At 35.7% G+C, this 19,481-nt stretch overlaps 1 protein-coding gene across 4 annotated transcripts in view; it reads right to left on the reverse strand.

The window, feature by feature from the left end:
* Positions 1-8,685: 8,685 nt before the first annotated feature.
* LOC145684285 (uncharacterized) overlaps positions 8,686-19,481 on the reverse strand; it is a 141,979-nt gene continuing 131,183 nt past the window's right edge. For all 4 annotated transcript variants that reach the window (XM_081756434.1, XM_081756437.1, XM_081756435.1 and 1 more), the window contains exon 17: positions 8,686-17,781. In XM_081756434.1, the coding sequence (XP_081612560.1) occupies positions 15,956-17,781 (1,826 nt within the window). In that variant the 3' untranslated portion in view covers positions 8,686-15,955. The remainder of the gene's footprint in view (positions 17,782-19,481) is intronic.

Consider the following 19,481-nt stretch of genomic DNA (forward strand, 5'->3'; position numbering starts at 1 on the left):
TAGTGCCATACTAAAGAGTTCGACTAACATATATTTCTTGCAGTAGTGGGGCCTTTAGAATGATGCTACTCATACGTCAAAACAACTCTGCATAAGGCGGAGAGGGTCAATGTAGTGACAAAAAATTGGGTGAGAAAGTAGCTTGTCAGTTTCATTTAATGTTCGTAGAATTCCAGAAGTATGAAAATAAATTTTTCTAATACTACCAGATGATAGTGAAATCATTTGATGAATCGTTGAAGTTGATAGGTGGAAGGATCATTAACAAGGATACAAATATGAAGACCTCGACTGGACACCAGAGACATGTTGAGTACGCTTAACTCTTGGTTAGTTCGTCTTCGCTTCGCGTTGAAAGTATTCGTATAATCGATCCAATGGTATAGTTATAGCAATCGGCTGATGCTAACACCACGTTTACTGAGTCCGTATAGTCCAAAAAATGAAATGAAATCTTTTAAGTTTTACGTCCCACGGTTATGCCGGTTAGGCTAAAGGAGACGGTGATGATGAGAGATGAATGAAATGGTGGAATGAAGAAAGTGGGAGGAAACGGGAGAACCCCGAGAAAACCCACGAGCACCACAAAGTTCACTTGGCGGGGGCTGGGATCGAACCCGGGACCCCAAGCACCAGAGGTGAACGCTCTACCACTGAGCAACCGCGCCCCCTCCGTATAGTCCAGGCCTTAGAAATGTTATACAACAAATCTGCTACTTCATTTAAGGTGAGGAAGGCAAAGGTCAAATTGCCCACATATATTCTGTTTACTTCTTTGCTTGTGTTAATTTCACTTCATCATAAAAGATTGATTCGCTTTGCAGTAGTGATGTAATGCTAGATTATGTGGTAAGTACACGCTTAACCATTTTCAGAAATACAGGGTGTTTCAAAACAACACCTACAACGTTTGAGAGATTATTCCTGACACCAAGATAAGACAAAAAGTATAAACCAACCTGGGTGCAAAATGTTTCCTTTCGGAGTTATAGGCTGCTGAAAGCATGAAAAATTGAACTTTAAAAATACATATCTCCAATACTATGGAACCTATTGTGGTAGGGTCAAGACTTCACTTAGAACTAATATGTGCCCTACTCAAAAATCCATGTTTTAAAATCCTGAAGTACTTCCGGAACAATTTTTTAGAGGTAGTTTTTCAGTACTTTAAGCTATACGCCCGTAGCCAAACTCCCTCTGAAAAAATTGCTACGTTAGTACTATCCGCATCTCAGGAGGTTGCAAGTCTACGGAATTCGGTCTTCGCAACCCTTCCAGCTGAGTTTCTCCACCCACTCCAGGCTGCGAAGATTTTTTTCAGGGTGGCCAGTCTTATATATACGAACACACGACTAACTCTATTTCTTGAAATGGAAGGGTCTTGGAGAAAACGAAGCAAAGGATGTAGTGTTAGGTGTGTGCATTGTCCATTCTCAACATGGCACTTGACACAATATGTTTGACATTTATCACATGGCTACTGGTTCACATTTGTGAAGAATACTCTCATTTCACGATAATTTAGAACTTGTTTTAAGTCCTCCCAGTGAACTTTTTTAAGTGTGTATCCAGTCGTGCTTGAAGATAAAGGATTATCTTGTCACTTATTGACAATTCATCCATAAAAAGTATCCTACAATATAGAAAAACTAAGAATACTAACTGCACTTTCTTCCTCATTTTATGTCATAGAATGTAAGCAGGTATTTGGACTTGAGATAAAAGTATACGTGCAAGATGTGAACAAAGGAAACAATGTGAAGTCTAGTCTAGTGGCATTTTGATGTTCTCCAACAATCGCAAGTTTTCTCACCTTTCTACACATGAACTTATACATAAGATTAATAATTAATAATAATCTCCTCAGCTAAATCTATTATCCATAAAAGCATTATGACGCAATTGAAATAGATAAATGCAAAACATTTTCTAAGACACCCCCGCCCTTAAAAAAGTATGTATTGATCCCGGTCGTGTGGTAACAAAGTTCTTTAGAGAACTCTTTTTATTGCACTTATTAGACATAGCTGTCCGTCAGATCGTTGCACGGGTTTTGCTCTATCGTAAGTTCCTCTTAGTTATTTTATACTTATACAAGGGGGTCTAGGGGGGCCGGCCCCCTAAAATGTTCACGGTAGGTTTGCAAATGAACTATAATATGGTTGGATCGGGCCTCCCTAATTTCTACCGCCTCCCCCCCCCCCGTACATTTTTGGTCTGGCTACCGGCCTGGCCTTTCCCTTTAGTTATGATTTAGTTAGTCTAGAGTTGAAGAACTCTTTGGTTTTATGTGAGCCGCAAACTGAAACAACATAACCTAAAAAGATGAACTCGAAAAAGTTTTCTAATTACTTTTTGTTAATCATCAACAAAGCACCACTCCATAATCGAAAAAAGTAGTGTATATTATATTTAAGATAAAGAGGCATATATTTAAGATACGTATGATGGCTGAAATTAAAGAAAGAATATTTTTATTGCTGTGGGTGGGGTGGTTATAATGTATGTAATTGCTTGGATTGTATTCCATCCTTAATCCTTCTTTGTTCATCCTTTAAAAAGTGAGCATTTTTAAAAAGTACTCTTAATTTGTCATTTATTTCCTATATCTGAATGTTAATAAATATATAGTTTGTACGTTAAAGGGCATATATTTAGAGTATGAACAGAAATATCGTTTGATTGTTACCTTTCTGTTTCTGCTCGAGTTTTTTAATTTGTTTTTCACTAATCTTTTAGAATGTCTCATTTCGTTTATTACTAAATTCTACTGCTTATTTGTATGCGTGATAAGTATTTCTATTAATATGTATATAATTTTAATCAGCCTGAAATTTCTTCTGATTCCGAGTCAAATCTGATCAATTGCCCCTAAATTTACCCTTAATAGCCAAGCATAACTGCAACTGAAATGAATAATTTTGGGTCAAATCGCTCACGTTCGTAAGTTGTTGGATAGTTCTTTCATAACCGTAATTACAAGTATTTCGATCCGATACTAAAAAGAAATGAGGTTATATTTTAACATTGAGTAACCATTGGCAATTAGTTATTGAAATTTTGTTAACAAAACAAACTATTAAAAAAAATGTTTGGAAAACTTCCTCTAAGAACTGTAGGCAGCTGTTAGACAAGATAAAGATTTGTTGACAATTTCCTGTTTTGACCAATCAAAAGCAAACATTTGCATTCATATTTCAACCCTTTCAGTTTTGTGTAAATTATCCCGATATTTGCATTTCCATCATTAATGTTCTTAAAAGTTGTAAGAAAATTTTGGGAATTATAAAACTAACAGTTAATTCCTTTAGGTAATAAGCCATGATGATATTCTTCTTCAGGAAGAAAACTACGAAACGGGTAATCACCACGAAGGACAGTAATCACAGATCCTGTCAAATTTTTAAGTTTAAAACTACTTTAAACCAAAATATAAGAGATAATAATAATAATAATAAAAGTTGTTTGAGTCGATAATTTGTACTAGCTGCAAGAAGTACAAATTCAATGGCGATGCGAGGTAAATTGATTTATAATTTTATTTTCTGGGTATGGAAGTATCGAGACTGAAAAATGTATCAAACAATTTGTATTTATTTTTTCAAGCAATCTCTCCAGATTTTCCCTGTAGTCTAATAAATTAAACTATAGCAAAATGAGTAACATATTTACTCTCAAATACAATATATTCATTGATAAGTTTTTCAAAAGTTTTTTTTTTTTTTGTCCATTTTAAAGACTTTAACTGCTGGCTAGCCATGTGTCAGGTGTCATTGAAGCTTGATTTACAGCATCTCCTCCCTCCAAATGATCAGAAGGGAGCAATTCTTTGGATTTCACACAAACATGGCATTCACCATATACCTGGCAACTCTGAGAAATAGTTTGCCTTTGGAGAGTAATAAACTATCGTAGAAGTTTTCAGAGGGCTACAACTACATCCTCCTGTTCCCCGCTTCCTCACCCCGAACTTGTAATCTCTGAAGGGGACATTACCTTAGGATTCTGAAACGTATTTTTGTATAGGGCACATATTAGTTCCTGATTGAAGTCTGACCCGACTATGCAAGTCACATAGTTTTGGAGCTATGGACCTTTAAAGTTCAATTTTTCGTTTTCGGCAGCTTGTAACTCCGAAAGGAAGCATTTGTGCACCCAGGTTGGTTTATACTTTTTGTCTTATCTTGGTGTCAGGAATCACCTCCCAAACGTTGTCAGTGTTGTTTTGAAACACCCTGTATATTATATACTCTCACCTGTACTTTCTTTTTTTTTTTTTTTTTCGTAAATTTAAGGTGCATATACGGTATATTATAAAAATATAGCGTGGGTTATACACGTACTCCCACACACTCAGTATTTCTGTATTAATAGCTGCGAAATTTCCCCACTTCACGGTCTTAAAACAGGCTTAAGCAGTCTACAATATAGTCTGCGAAATTTTTGAAAAAATAAAAATAAAATAAAATAAAAAACCTGTGGCGTTAACCAAATGCAATTGAGTTTTTATTTCGCTTCAATAAATTATTTACGTATCGTACTGTCCATGTTTAATCTTCCCTAACAGTGACGCACATACTACTGTGACTCAAATACTACTAACAATGACGCACATGCAATTCTGACTCACATACTCTTCACAGTGACGTACATACTACTAAATATCCCTCAAATAACCCTAACAGTGATGCACATACTAATTGACTCTGTGCCGCAAATATAAATTTTGACTCATGCTCCTAACAGTGACGTACATACTAGGAATTGTGACTAAAATACTTCGAACAGTGACGCACATACTGCTATGTATGACTCAAATACTACTAACTTTGACTCTCATACTCGTAACAGTGATGCATATACTGTTTTCATATTTTGCTGAAATTGAAGCTAAGATCCCGTATATGAGTTCGAACGCTTTCAATTTTAGGATTCACTCAGTAAGAAATAGTTATTTTGGGTGACTTTCGGGACCTCCTTCTGTAGTGGTTTCGGTTAACACAACGCATAGTTTACACTATACTTTGAGATAATCAGCATAACAATTGTTTGTTGCATCGCTTTTATTTTACCTTGCAATCCGTAAATATTGCTTAGATCTGCACAAAATGAGGTCCCCGGTCTTAACTGATCCCGGTACATTTTGAATTTTGATGTTCACTTATCTTTTAACTAAAATTAAGATAATGTGAAATTGATAATAACAACAAAAATAAATATTTATATTTTATTTTATACAAAAAAGACATTTATCACACCAACATAAAACAACTGAAGGCATTTTTTTATAATATAAAATATATATACAAGTAACTGCTATTTCATCGGTTTTTCTTGCATAAATTATATATCAAATTTGAAAACCATACACGGCTCCTTACGTGTGTGTTTGTGTGTACATTTTTTTAGTATTACTATTTAAATTTTCTTAAAAAAAAAAGAAGAAAATTAAATTTTCTATCATTTGGATACTATCTGCTATTTATCAAATACAATGTCTTATCGTTAACTGTCACGTCACACATGGTACCTTTATCAGTTTCTCAATGCTTATAACTAGGTGTGCAGTCACTTGCGAAAATATATTACTATTTCAAGATGTTATTTTGTCAATAACTTCTAAGCTTGCAGCAATTTTACAATGATGACAGAATTCATACTGACACAATGAATTTTTCCCGCGCAAGATTTAAATGATTACGTTTTCTGTTGGTAAAGAAAATATTCAATTATTGACAAAATAATGTGAGTTGGGGTGTATATATATATATATATATATATATATATATATATATATAGGGTGATTATAAATAACTCATAAAAATTGAAAGGGTTATATTAAAAAACGTATTAACATACATTAAGGAATGGTACATGAAAAAATACAGAAACTGTCCAAGTTTCATACATACTGCTACAAATGCTCGATGTGACTTCCTTTCGTCACACGATACATATCTATGCACTACTTGAACGAAGAACTTGTACGCTGTTGGATTGGGTGATGTGCTGATGATTACAACACTTTCCCATGGCCTCTTTAAGACTTTCCGATTAGACAGTTTGTGATTTTCAACGAACTTTAAAAGTTAGTTACTGAATTCTCTCTGTCCCTTATTTGCGAATTTTTCCACTTTGAGCCCTCCATTCGACAGAATATCAAAAACTATTTGAAAGAAGTGATGGAATTTTTCGCGTCACTTTTACCGTTCCCGAGATGTTGGCCAAAAATGTTCCGAGTCTGGGAGATTTAAGGAGCCATATCTCGATATTTTGCGATTTAATTTTGAGCATATGTTTTCGTAAAACGTTTTAACAGAACACGCAAAGAAAACGTGGGAAAAATTTAGTACTCAAGAAAATTATAAATGGATAGATATATATTACAAGAATAGTTTAATGAGTATAATAATAAAGTACAAAGAATAATTGGTATAAAGCCTGTAGAATAAGAAAAAATAAATCTTTTTAAGTTCGTTCTGACAATGTTCTTGGAGCATTTTCAAGTGGTTTTCTTTGAGAGCATGTGAAAAACATTGTATATCTTCACTACCAACAAATCTGCGTAAGCTCCAGGATTGCATTCCAGAACATTTACGATAATTACTAGGGATACGCTAGAGCGCTGTGGGGCCAACTACAGCATAGATGTGTCTATGGCGAACGAAAAACCACATCAAAACAGGATGTCTGAAACTGAAGTTTTGTGTATATTTTCATGCATCATTCATTATTATATGTATCATACTTCTTATTAATACAGCCCTTTCACACCCAATGAATCATGTATAATAACCCTACATATTATATATATATATATATATACACGCTAGTGACTACACGAATTACCACACTGATCGAGAACAACCTCTATTGTTGCACATTTACAATACTTCATGGCTTAGGAAAATGAACAAATAAAGCAGCTGTTATGGAAGTTAATAATTTCTTTTTAGTTTAACATCCCACGTTTATGCATCGAAGCTAACGAAAATAGTAATGATAATAATGCAATGAAGAAAGTGGGAGGAAACGGGACTACCCACACGCATACGATATTCGTCCACCAGAAAACCCACTTAGTTCAACTTGGTGGGATCTCACGCACGAGAGGCGAGCGAGCTTCCATTAAACCACCATGACCGTGTATCTGGCATTATGGAAAAAAATAAAATGCATAATGATATTTTTACATATCTAATCATTCAACAGGGTGGGCCACAACAATTATCACATACGTAACTACTTCTTAACAGTATGATACATGTCTGATTATACAATCTCAGTTATTTATCCCCACGAACATTAGCAGCTTCTGGTCATTGTCACTGTAAATCACCAGTTACAGTTCAAAGACGAAATTACTTTTGTTTTCGGAAAGTAATTTCTACCTAAATCTTCAATTACGAATCTGGTGAAGAAAGCGGGGACAGAAGGAAAGGTTCACGTTAAGAAAAGGAATAATAAGTTATAGCGGAAGTATGTTTGCCGAGGAACGTGATTATTTCGAATGCACTCCGGCATCAGAAAGCAGGAAGGAACTGACGATTAAAAATCATGTATTATCTATATTACCAAGACTGATTATTAAATTTGCTGGTAACAAAGTATTCTGGCCTTTCTTGTATTTACCCAATTAGTGGAAGCCATTATGAAAAATTGATATTTCAGGAAAATAAATCGATTAGACTTGCATCGTTATACGAATATCGTAATAATACTAAATAGCGTAGCGTTTTATTAGGTAATACCGAATAATTTCCAGTTCCACGCCGGACCTAAAAATTTCCAATATGTATTGTCACCAAAATATCTCTATATGTAGTCATTTTAACAAGAAAGTGTAGATTTTTCTCTGTCCAGTACACAGAATTTTGAATAACAATTACGGAACACTTTGTTTATATTTGGCATTTAGGTGTCCCGTTTGAAAATTAAAAAAAAAAAAAAAAAAAAAAAAAGTCCTTGCTAACATGGGATTTCTGATCACCTTAGCTTTTGATGATATGAACTGAGAAAAATAAAAGCCAATCTTGTTTTTGTGCGCATTGTTTTGATAAGTTGTAAGCGTTCATTGTAACATAAGTCTCTGTCCCCCGTTTTCTATTTAAACACTTGAAACACGTATTAGCTGCAAAGTGTGTACAGGTGTAAGGGTTAGGTGGTAAAGCAGCCTCGCCCGCTTCAATAAAGACATTTTCATATATATATATATATATATATATATATATATATATATATATATATATATATATATATATATATACACAAGGTGTTACAATATTTTGGAAATAGATTCCTCACAAAATAAGAAAAACGTTCATATGGACCTATGGTCGTAAGTGCATAGTTCTCTAGTTATAGGGTGCCGAAAATGTAAAAAAAATTTAAAGGCCCATAGTTCCACTACTATACGACCGATCGTAGTCGGGTCAAGACATCATTGAGAAACTGGTATGTGAACTATCTAAACATCCATGTTTAAGTACGCTCCAGTACTTGCACACCAATTTTTAGGGAGGCTGTTTGGGAGTACTTGATCACTCTCTACCTACCTCTCTAAAAATTGGTGTCCAAATACTGGAGCATTCAACTCTTTCGGGACCTTATGGTACAATTTGTACCATACGGGTGTTTCATGGTACATTGCGTTATAACTCTCCTATTTGAGCTTTTTTGTCCGGGTTATTTTTTTTTTCAAGTCCAGAGGCATTGTAGAAGACGTTACGTATGGTTTCACACCTTCCTGAGTCAGGTGATGACGTCATAATTTTAAAATATATTTTCTTTTATTAAGCCTATGTTCATTATTTTTTGGCGGGCTCATTTTTGCACGTAGAAGATTGAAATTTTGCACAAACATTCAGTCCACCGAGTAGTATTTACCAGATTTTTTTTCAGATTTCTGCGTTAGCAGAAGGGGGGTCCAGGGGGGACAAAAGGTAAAAAAAAGGTATATATAAATATATATTTACCAAAAAACCCCCTTTTCACTATTTTTACGCCTCAGATACATGATGGAGACACGTATATGATACCGTCTGAAAGGCAGTTCTATTCTGAAGAGAATGGTGAGCAAACCATGATCCTAGGGTAATTAGGGCTGTCTCAGGGAATTTTTTACAAAATATCCTTCTGTATACGGGAATATGGGACATTGTCGGTATATATTTTTTTGGCGGGCTTACTTTTCAACTTAGAAGATTGAAATTGTGCACAAACATTCAGCCTACCTAGTAGTATTTATCAGATTTTTTTCAGATCTCTGTGTTAAAATAGGGGGGTCCAGAGGGGCAAAAAGTTGAAAAAAGGGATATTTTAACCCCAAAATCCTTTTCTTCGGGATTTTTCCACTTCAGATACATGATGGAGACACGTGAGTCGTACCGCCTGAAAGGCAGTTCTATTCTGAAGAGAATGATTGGCGGATTATAGTCCTAGGGTAAATAAAGATGTCTCATGATTTTTTTTTTTACCTGAGATCAGGGTCTTTTGCGTTAATTTGGGGCATTGTAGGGATTCTTGATAAAATTTCTCCCGCTCTTACTATTCAAGACAAACTTGAAATTTGGCACACACATTCAGTCTACCGAGTACTATTTATCAGATTATTTTTGAGATCTCTACGTTCACACAGGGCCATTCCAGAGGGGCCCAAAGTGTGAAAAAATGTTTTTCCCTCAAAAGTTTCCCTTTGACATCACTTTTTTCCTCTCCTGGTATATGGTGTGGGCATGTAAGTGGTACCATTTGAAAGCCTGCTCCATTCTGAAGAGAATGAGGTATGAACCATGCCCCAAAAACCTAAGATCCGGAAAGGGTTTAAACATTGATATTTGAATACATCACATACCAGTTCCTCAGTGATGTTTTGACCCGGCTACGATAGGCCTCATAGTAGTTGAAATATAAACTTTAAAGTTCACTTGTTTCACGTTTTCGGCACCCAATAACTCCGAAACTGTCCACTTTTGAGCACGGCTCCATACGAACATTTTTCTTATTTTGATGCAAGGAATCTGTTCCTAAAATATTGTACAGGAAGTGGGAGGAAATTTTTGGAAGTATTGTGCAGATTGTGTAATTTATTTACTTAAATGTTATTAGATCCGTTTGTTACAACTCTACGATAAGTAGTACATTTCTAAATACATTTTTGATCACTTTTAAAATCGTTAGCAGAAACGACCGTAAACTTATACATTAACACTTTAATATTCTTTCTTAGTCTCTTTTACACACGACCGTATTTTCCACCATGTACTATAACAAGTATTTCATCAAACTAAAGACTGAAAGTGTATGATGCTGAATTATATATAATTTTGGAGTTGCATCAAATGCTATAAGCAATGTTCCATCTCCATCCAATGCCTCAAAGACAACAAACGAAAAGCACTATGCTGTAGTACCAGTTTCTTTAGTATGGCTTTCGAATTAAAATATCAACTTCAACAGATTCATTCCCACTGACAGAACTATCCGCGTAGTGGCTATCACAGAAGCACATGAAAAGTCATTATTAGTATGCTTACGTCATGAAAGGTATTCCCAGTATTCTCACATAGAGTGAATCCATATTACGATACTAAGACGGTGGAACGCATACTAGTATACGTAATTTTTATGCATCAAATTTCATTGATCTAGTTTGGTATAACGCAAAGATAGGCACAGATTTTTCTATTTAAATATATAGGGCCTTATGCAGAGTCGTTCTGACGCATGATTATTGCCATACTAAAGAGTTCGACTAACATATCGTCGATCCAATGCCAAAATCGCGAATGTACTAAATTTGACTTTGAGTTATAACCATTTTAATATTCAACTTACCCCCCCCCCCAAAAAAAAAATCAGTATATAGACTTAGGTACACGTTTTAGGAATTTACGATAACTTCTAATACACTCATATTTCACAAATGGGACTTTGGTATTGGAATCTGTGCCACAAATAACATGAAACTGCACTTAGGTGAAAATTTGCACATTCGCGGTTTTGGCAATGTTTCCTGTAGTAGTCAGGCCTTTAGTATGACGCTAATCACATGTCAAAACGACTCTGCATATAAGGCCCATAGTGTCTATGGAATTATCTATCTGAACATAATCAGAGAAGAAATATTAGCAAGTAACGAAAAATAGTTTTTAATATTTGATCCTGTACAGATAGATGTTTTATCTAACCTGCCATTTCGAACATTTATACACGAATACTACGTAAGATGGAAAAGTCTAATCTAGCTAAGAGGATTATCGTATTATCGTATTAAAAAGAAATCTTGCTTCAAATTAATCTCTACGAGATTCTACTATTCTTTCCTCGCGCATGCTCAAATAATTGGGTACACATTGACGTGCCATAAAAACGAGTACTGACGAAAAAAAAAAAAAAAAAAAAAAAACGCACCAACGTGTGTTACAGAATAGAGTAGGGTAAGATAGGTTAAGGTATGTTAGATTAGTGCTTGTATGTTGTATTTACAAGTCCCTTAATGTGCTTTTCGCACTGATACTACTTCCTACAGCTCTCTTGTAATTGTTTCACACTCGTAATGCTGCATTTGTAAACACTTACAATACAACTACAGGTACCCTACGCTGTACAGAAATACTCCGTCGGCGGAAATAAATATCTAATAGTCCGCTCATTTTAACCATCCCACAACCTTCCTTGAGTGGTTAGCCCGTGTGCCTTTGCTGCACGTGGGTCCAGAGTTCAATTCCCGGTGGGAGAGCTCAAAAATTTAATTTCCCATTTATTTTCGTTGATCACCAGTTTCCTCTAGCCTAAAGGGTATAATCGTGGAGAAATAAGTGTGCATTTCGTTTTTGATAAAAGCAAAAAATCCATTACAATTAAAAGATACACTCACTTGGCAATATTGTATCAAGCAAGCTTGGAAAATATTCACCTTCTGAAGGCTTTCAATGCACTAGTACCGATATTACAATGTTACCAAAAAGCGGCTTTCCTATGTGCAAGAATGACACTGTAGAAAGTACTGCAGGACCAAGCTTCCTAAAATTGTACAAAATGCACTAGGGCCAAGCTACCTGACCAATATTTCACTACCAATTAAAAATCGAAGTATATACCGCACAGAGCACTGGCAGACAATAACACAGTTCTTAATATTTCTCTACGAACAGAATCTAAGAATTGTGCCAAAGAAGTTTCAGTTGACAAGGAGACTGATAATTCAACAGAGTTTCTCAAGGAAAATAATCAAAAGGAGGACAATCACGTATAAGAAGATCTCTAACAAATTTGCAAGCCAGCACAAGAAGAGAGATGGCAGATGGCAGATAGAAAGAAGGATAACGCAAGGCAACTTACAATTAGGGGTGCTACTGCAGCAGCTAGAAATAAGCGAGGAAGTTATGTGCCATTGGCGGAAACTTTGGCCTGTTTGAACAACACTCCACCAAGTTTGAGGACCCTTCCACGCAATGCTCCTCCAATTCCTCGATTGAACTTTGATCTAAAACTGGCTTCACGTGTTATTTTTCGCAACTTCTTTCTATTGCTTTCATAAAGGGTGTCTACTTTGCAGGCCCTAATGATGGTGATTTTAAATCGAGGGGCATTTTTTGAACTATAAAAACAAAAGGTGGTGGTCAGCGTTTACAATCAGGTAAATATTCTTAATTTAAGGGATGGACGTTAAAAAGTGGCAAAATTTTCTCGAAAAGAATACGGCATTTGCCCCTTTTTAAAATAATTCATAAATCGAACACTGTTTATGTGCTATACGAAAATAGATCCTAAAGTTTCAGACAGTGGTTGTCAATAATACTGTCCGTATAATACTGCTTTTATGAATTTTAAAATTATGTTATTTTTAACACATTTTTTCGTTTCCACGTATGTAACATATGATAAGATTTCTGAAAATAACTGTAAAACAGTTATTTGCCTCAAGATTAACACTAATTGTCTTCCTTCAAGTCCATCTTTTAAATTTTCCGAAAAGAAAGGCACTCTAATAGCTACTAAATAATATGAAACTCTTAGTATTTTCTTCCTAAGATATGCCAAATTATAAACACAAGAGCAACAAATTCTTGGCAATAAACAACGTCCCCAAACTTTTTTTTGTTCCACAATATTTTGTAATTCTATGCTAATAAAGAAGTTTTTTATACTTAAAAAATAAGAAAAACTGCTACTATGTTTGTCTCTGAAAATAATCAGTACCTCCACTTAAGGAAAGAATTGCTTCGTTTGTAGAATCCATATTGTAAGAAATATTTGCTTCCATAACAACTGCTAGTAAATTTAGTTACAAACAAATATAATGGACCAGTTTGTTGTGGCAAAACAAATTCATAATACATTAAAAAAATGGCAGTTTTGTTACAACAGCACAACCATCTGCAGTGAATGCTGATCATTTCACCAATTATGAATAAACATAGTATTCTTTCTTTTTTTTTTTTTTAATTATCATAATTATCAAATCGTCAATTAAGACTTGGCAGGCCTGTTACCCAAAGAAACAAAAATAATTCGACCAGTTGAAATTTCTAAATATAATGTTCCTTGTAATACAGAACTTACTTTCTCAGGCTTGAAATTTCGCCATATTAGTGACACGTGATAAGTGTAATATTACTACAATTATTATAATATTAAACAACGAAAATTTTTATTGTCATTAGAATCTAAGCATTTTTATGTATCTAAAGAGGTTCCTTTTACAACTAACTTTCCCATACTTTTCTGTCTTTAGTTTTAAAATTTTCACATTTCGGTCAATAGGATTTCTTTTTTTCTTAACTTAATTGATCCTGACTTATATAAAATGTGATGCTACGTAGGAAAAAAAATAAAAAAAAAAAAGTACCTTCATAATTCTTGTGCAATCGGCCAAAACCAACCATTCTAGTTATATTGTAAACTTACTGGTAGTAATTTTGGACGGGATGAATTAACATAAAATTCATTTCTCTGGGAATTAAAGAAAAGAGTCATGACAGACACTGAAAACTGGTTTATATCAGGACGAGAAAAACTTACCTTTCCTTTGGTTGACTTACAATCTAGCACTGAACTGAAAATTATTATTTTTGCTATTGTTGAAGTTCTGTAAACGATATACCATAAAACTGCAGTACGCTTTAGTGGAATTTATAACACAAACAGAAGTCAATAATTTTCAACCCGATACAACTTCATTACAATACATACCATCGACCTCAAAAGATGCTAATTCCTGACCTCCAATATAGGAAAATATGTTTCCTAAAATTTTCTTAGATGTAATCAACCAAAACAGTTGTTTAAAAACATTAACTTCCTTATTTTTTTTCTTGCATAATTAACAAAATAGCCATTTTTGGCACATCTATGGCTAAGAACAACATATATATACATATTACCTATGGGACACTTAGTTCAAATTTAATGTACGAAAAATAAGAAACCATTCAGCACAGGGTAACAGGACGAACAACTTAATCAAGGTACTGCGACGAATTTATTTACCACTAAAGTACCCTATGGTGGTAATACTGCACTGCAGATAAATCGAATATATATGTAGATATACTCATATTTATATATATATATATACATACATAAATATTGTTTATACTATTAAGATTATAATAAGATCAAAACAATAAGAGGCTACCTGCATTGGTCAACACGCTATTTGCATCTCATGGTATAGCATTCAAAATGTACATCTCAATAAATAAAACCCTCCTTTGTCTGCATACACTTCATACAATAACTTCACCATTAATTGCACCTTGGATACACATTAACAAATGAAAATAAATCTGTTATTTTGCTTTTTTTTTTAACTCATGTTTTCAATAATGTTCATATTGTGTAGGTGTTTGTGTGTACGTGTGTGTGTTTTAACAGTTACATATGAGCATAGAAAATGCCTAAGAACTGCACATTAAGCTGCATAACATCCACATAAAATCTCACTACGACATCTATTAATGAAAAAATGGTCCTTAGGATCAGCTGGTGGCATTTAAATGCATAAAATATTCAATAGCCAGAAAGGGAAGGGGGAGGAAATTAAACTTATCCTGCTTACTAAAAAATCATATAGTGATTACAAATATATATATATATCTTGTGTAGTATCCATTTTTGTTTTATTTATCAAATATTTTTTCTCTTTACTATTGAAAGAAGTTCTAGAACTAGTAATGGCCAAGTACATATGTAACATGACATTAAAATTCACAACTTGTATTATGTTCCTAAACTGGCAAATAATAATAATAATTAAAAAAAAAAAAAATGCTCTACTGACATCTGACCTATTATTATAGTGCTTTTGTTTTTCATCATTATTATTATTATTTTAAATGTTAATATTTTCATACATATTTTTTTCTTCGCAGATTTCAATTATAACATCACTGTATTTTCGCTGTTCAATTTCTTGTCTGAAACCATAGTCACATGTATATTTCGAAGAAAAAAAATCTTGTGCTATCTGTTCTTTTTTCTAGTTAATCTTTTATTTTACCAAACAAGTGACTATGACATTCAATATTGTTGAATTTATTTTATTTATTTATTTATTTATTTACACATATATACACTGACACAAAAAACTTAACTTGCAAAATACAAGCCCTTTTCTTGCTAATTTTTTCTGTTTTCTTCTTTTTTTCTTTGTTTGTTCTGTCATTTCAACTGCACACACTGATTAACACTTAATATTTTGTTATTTTTTTTAAGAGATGAGGAATCAAATATAGTAACTTATACTCTGTTGTCTTCTCAACGTTTCAAAAAATAATACACAATTCCTCTCTCTGTTATTGTAGTTTATTTGTTTTCGCATTTTACAGGCCCCTCACACACACTCACCATACATTTTCATATACACACTCTCACAAACAAACAAACGAACGAACAAACACAAGATGCAATCTACCATTTTATGGTTAAATTACACCAAGGACGCTGTATGCTACGAGTCCAAGTCTTCTTCTCTCTGGCTTGAAAAATAGGACACTAGACCCCCAAACTCTCCACTTTCTTCTTCTTCATCACCTTTTGCCTCACTTTCATACGGTCCAGCACTCGCACTGTCACTCCGCGGAAGATTTCCACCACTGCTCATATCGGAATACTGATCGGAATAGGAAGAGTCTTGATACGACGTCGGGGAAACCGATACGGGTTCCTCGATCGGAGCAGCTGCCGTGGCTGGCGGTGGAGGTGGTGGGTATGTGTTATAGTGATAATTCTGCGGTTGATAAGATGGGAAGTTTCTTGGTGTCGGTTGTAGATGGTTGCCCATAGTATTCGTAGTTGGTGCAGAAGGATACGGAGGACGAACCGGAGGTCCTTGGGGTGGCCCTGGAGGTTGGGATGGCGGTTGTTGCATACCCATTATATTGGGCTGCAACGGAGAAATTCCGGCTCGAGAATACGGTGGGGGCGGGGGAGTATGTGGTGTTTTGGATATTGGATTGGCCATTGGAATGTGTGGAGGCGTCGCTGTACTTGGAGAGCCACCTTGTGGTCGAATTGGTCCTAGGTTATCGCCTGGGCGCACAGGAGCAGAGGGATCTATTCCGTGGTACATTGGTGGTGCGTTTATTGGAGGACATGGCGGTGAAGGAACATGAGCTGTAGTTGGCGGTGGTGGTCCGGCGTGCCTCATTCGCAACAACGGAGAGCTGCTTTGGATGGGTCGAAGACCACCACGAGATCCACTATATATCCCTTGTATATTAGGTGTATTAGGAATAGGTCCTGGTCGGGGTGGCTGATACGGTAATCTTTTACCCTGTGGCATATGTCCAGGTTGCGGCCCTGAATACGGAGAAGGGCCTGGAACACGCGGGGCAACCGGATCCCCTGTTCCAAAATATTTGGGTCCAGAAGACGGGAACGGTTGTTGCAATAATCTAGATATAACACCACCTTGCTGAGTGCCGAATGGGAACGGAGGTGGACCACTACTTGTTGGAGGAACGCTACCACTAGTAGGGCCTGTTGGCATGGGAACAGACGTCGGTGGTTCATCCACGCTATCACTTTCCATCACTTCTGAGGGCTTTATACCCACCAACGTCGATTTTAGACTCTCGGGCTTCTCTAGATCCGCTCTCATTGCCTCTAGTTCTTCTTCATCATCTTCCAGCATTTCCTCCTCATCCTCTTCGCCCATGAAATTCTCTTCATCATCCTCATCATCTTCCTCACCGTCCTCTTTCTCTATGTGGATTCCCAGATCTTTGTTCGCCTTCAGAGTTTTCGCTAAAGAACTTGGGGAATCATCTTCCTTGAAAGTGACCCTCAATCTCTTGGTTCCCATACATAGCTCTTTCTCTTCCGGCGGTTTCGTTGTTTCCGGTTCAACAAGATCCGTTTTTCTTTCGACAATCTTCGGTTCGTCCGCTTTCCATTCTTTCTCTTTATTCTCCACTCGCCACGTCACTTCCGTCTTCTTTTCAATTACTGGCTCTTTCTCAACAACCGTTTCCAATTTTTCAATTGTGTCATCTGTCTTGTTATCTACTTTATCCAACTTTTTATTGTCAACCGGCTTTTTCGGTTCTTCCACAGGCTCTTCTTCTTCTTTCTCATTATTCACTTTCTCCTTTTCGTGTTCTTCATTCTCTTTGTCCTCCTCCTCTTCATTTTCTTCACTTTCATTATCACCCTCTTCTTCCTCCTCTTCTTCATCTTCGCTGTCATCTCGAATTACGTTTCTCTTCAATTTGATCGACTTTATTTTCAAAGGTTTTATCCTCTTTGTAACCTTTGATGACTTCTCTTCTTTCCCTGTTTAATAATTAAATTACAAAGACGCAATTAGAACAATATTTCATACAAACTTTGTATATTCATTTAAAGATAGAAACTGACGCACATCAGTGATCGCCAAACCGCCGATCGCGAGCTAGTAGTAGATCGCGGATATATTTTCGATAGATCGCGTTAACGCTAACCGGTTGGCTAACCTTGATTCATTCACTGAGCTGACGCTAACGAGAGGATTCTACTTGCTTCTCCTGCGCAACCGCCATTGTCAGCCTCATCTCACAGTTGATTGTATACGCATGGCGTTGTGCACGTTGTGTTTTTCGTGTGTTTATTAGACATTTGCTAAACGTTATGTTTTCGTGTGTGTATTAGACATTTGCTAAACGTTATGTTTTTCGTGTGTATATTAGGCATTTGCTAACTTCGATAGTTTGATTTCATATTTATTAGAAATGTAAGTTTATAGGCAATAAACAAATGTAAGATTAAAAACAACTTGTAGTAGCTCACGGTAGGATGACTATCGTAGCTCAGAAGCTTCGTAAGTTTGGCGATCACACTTTATTAGATTGAAAAAATAAATATATTACAGCCTTCTAGTTAGTTCAGGAACGACGGAAGGAGTACTTTTACCTCGTACTTCTTTAAGAGTCTTCATCCCGGCGAAATTAAAATACCGCTAATTTTACAGTAATTATGTGATATCTTGAAATAGATAGAAGATAATTGAAATATGGAACAAGAGCGGCCTAGACAATATTATTTTGTGTGAGGTACCGTTATCACAAGTCACCTAGTGGCTTTCCGTTTTCAGCTGTTTAGAAACGCGAAAATAAATGCCGATTTTCAAAATGGCTCGAAATCGAAAGCAGATAAGTGAGTCGTGATAACGGTTTCTCATGTAAAATAATATTGCCTAAGGCGCTCTTGATATTTTATCTATTTGAAGATATCACATAATTACTGTAAAATTAGCGGTATTTTAATTTCGCCCGGATGAAGACTCTTAAGTCAAGTAGATGAATTGAGGGGTTAATTTGGAAAGGGCGTAACTAGCAATTCTTCAATTTTTCAGGAGAGCAGACAAACAAACACCCTTATCCAATTAATCAACGTATTCACACAATATTCAATTTGGAGACATGCGTTCGCTACGGAGCAGAGATATTACCTTAACGTCACCTAGACACATACGGACATGCTCAAACTTGCAGAAAATATGTATATCTCATTTTACCGGAAATAGGTCGATACGTCCTTATCCAAATTGCCCCTTCAATTGTAGTCCTGGATATTTCGGAGAGCCATCTTCCTTTTACGAACAGACAAGGATTCTATTTCACTATGTATTTAGTTAGTTAACAATGCATAATTAAATTAACTTTATTCACTTCATGTTCCTTTGTAGCAGTGGCCCAGCGTAGAGTAGTCGCTAACGCTTTCTTCGGTACGAGCGGTCCCGCGTTCGATTCCCGATGGGGACACTAGGTCGAGAAAGTGTAAAAAGCTTTTTCAAGCCAGCCATCCTGAATGAGGTTTTCTTCATTCACGCCAAGCAAATGCCGGGATGGTACCTAGCATACAGGTCCCAGGCCGCTTCTTTCCTTCCCTAATCCTTTCTTTCTTTCCTTTCATCGGATAGTGTGCTCGCCGAGGGATGTCACCCCTCATACGTGACAGGCTAAATGAATGGCCACAGATGCTGATGCTGAAAGCCC

Source organism: Thermobia domestica, chromosome 4, assembly GCF_964235325.1.
Source record: "Thermobia domestica chromosome 4, izTheDome1.hap1.1, whole genome shotgun sequence".
NCBI classification, from domain to species: Eukaryota; Metazoa; Arthropoda; class Insecta; order Zygentoma; family Lepismatidae; genus Thermobia; species Thermobia domestica.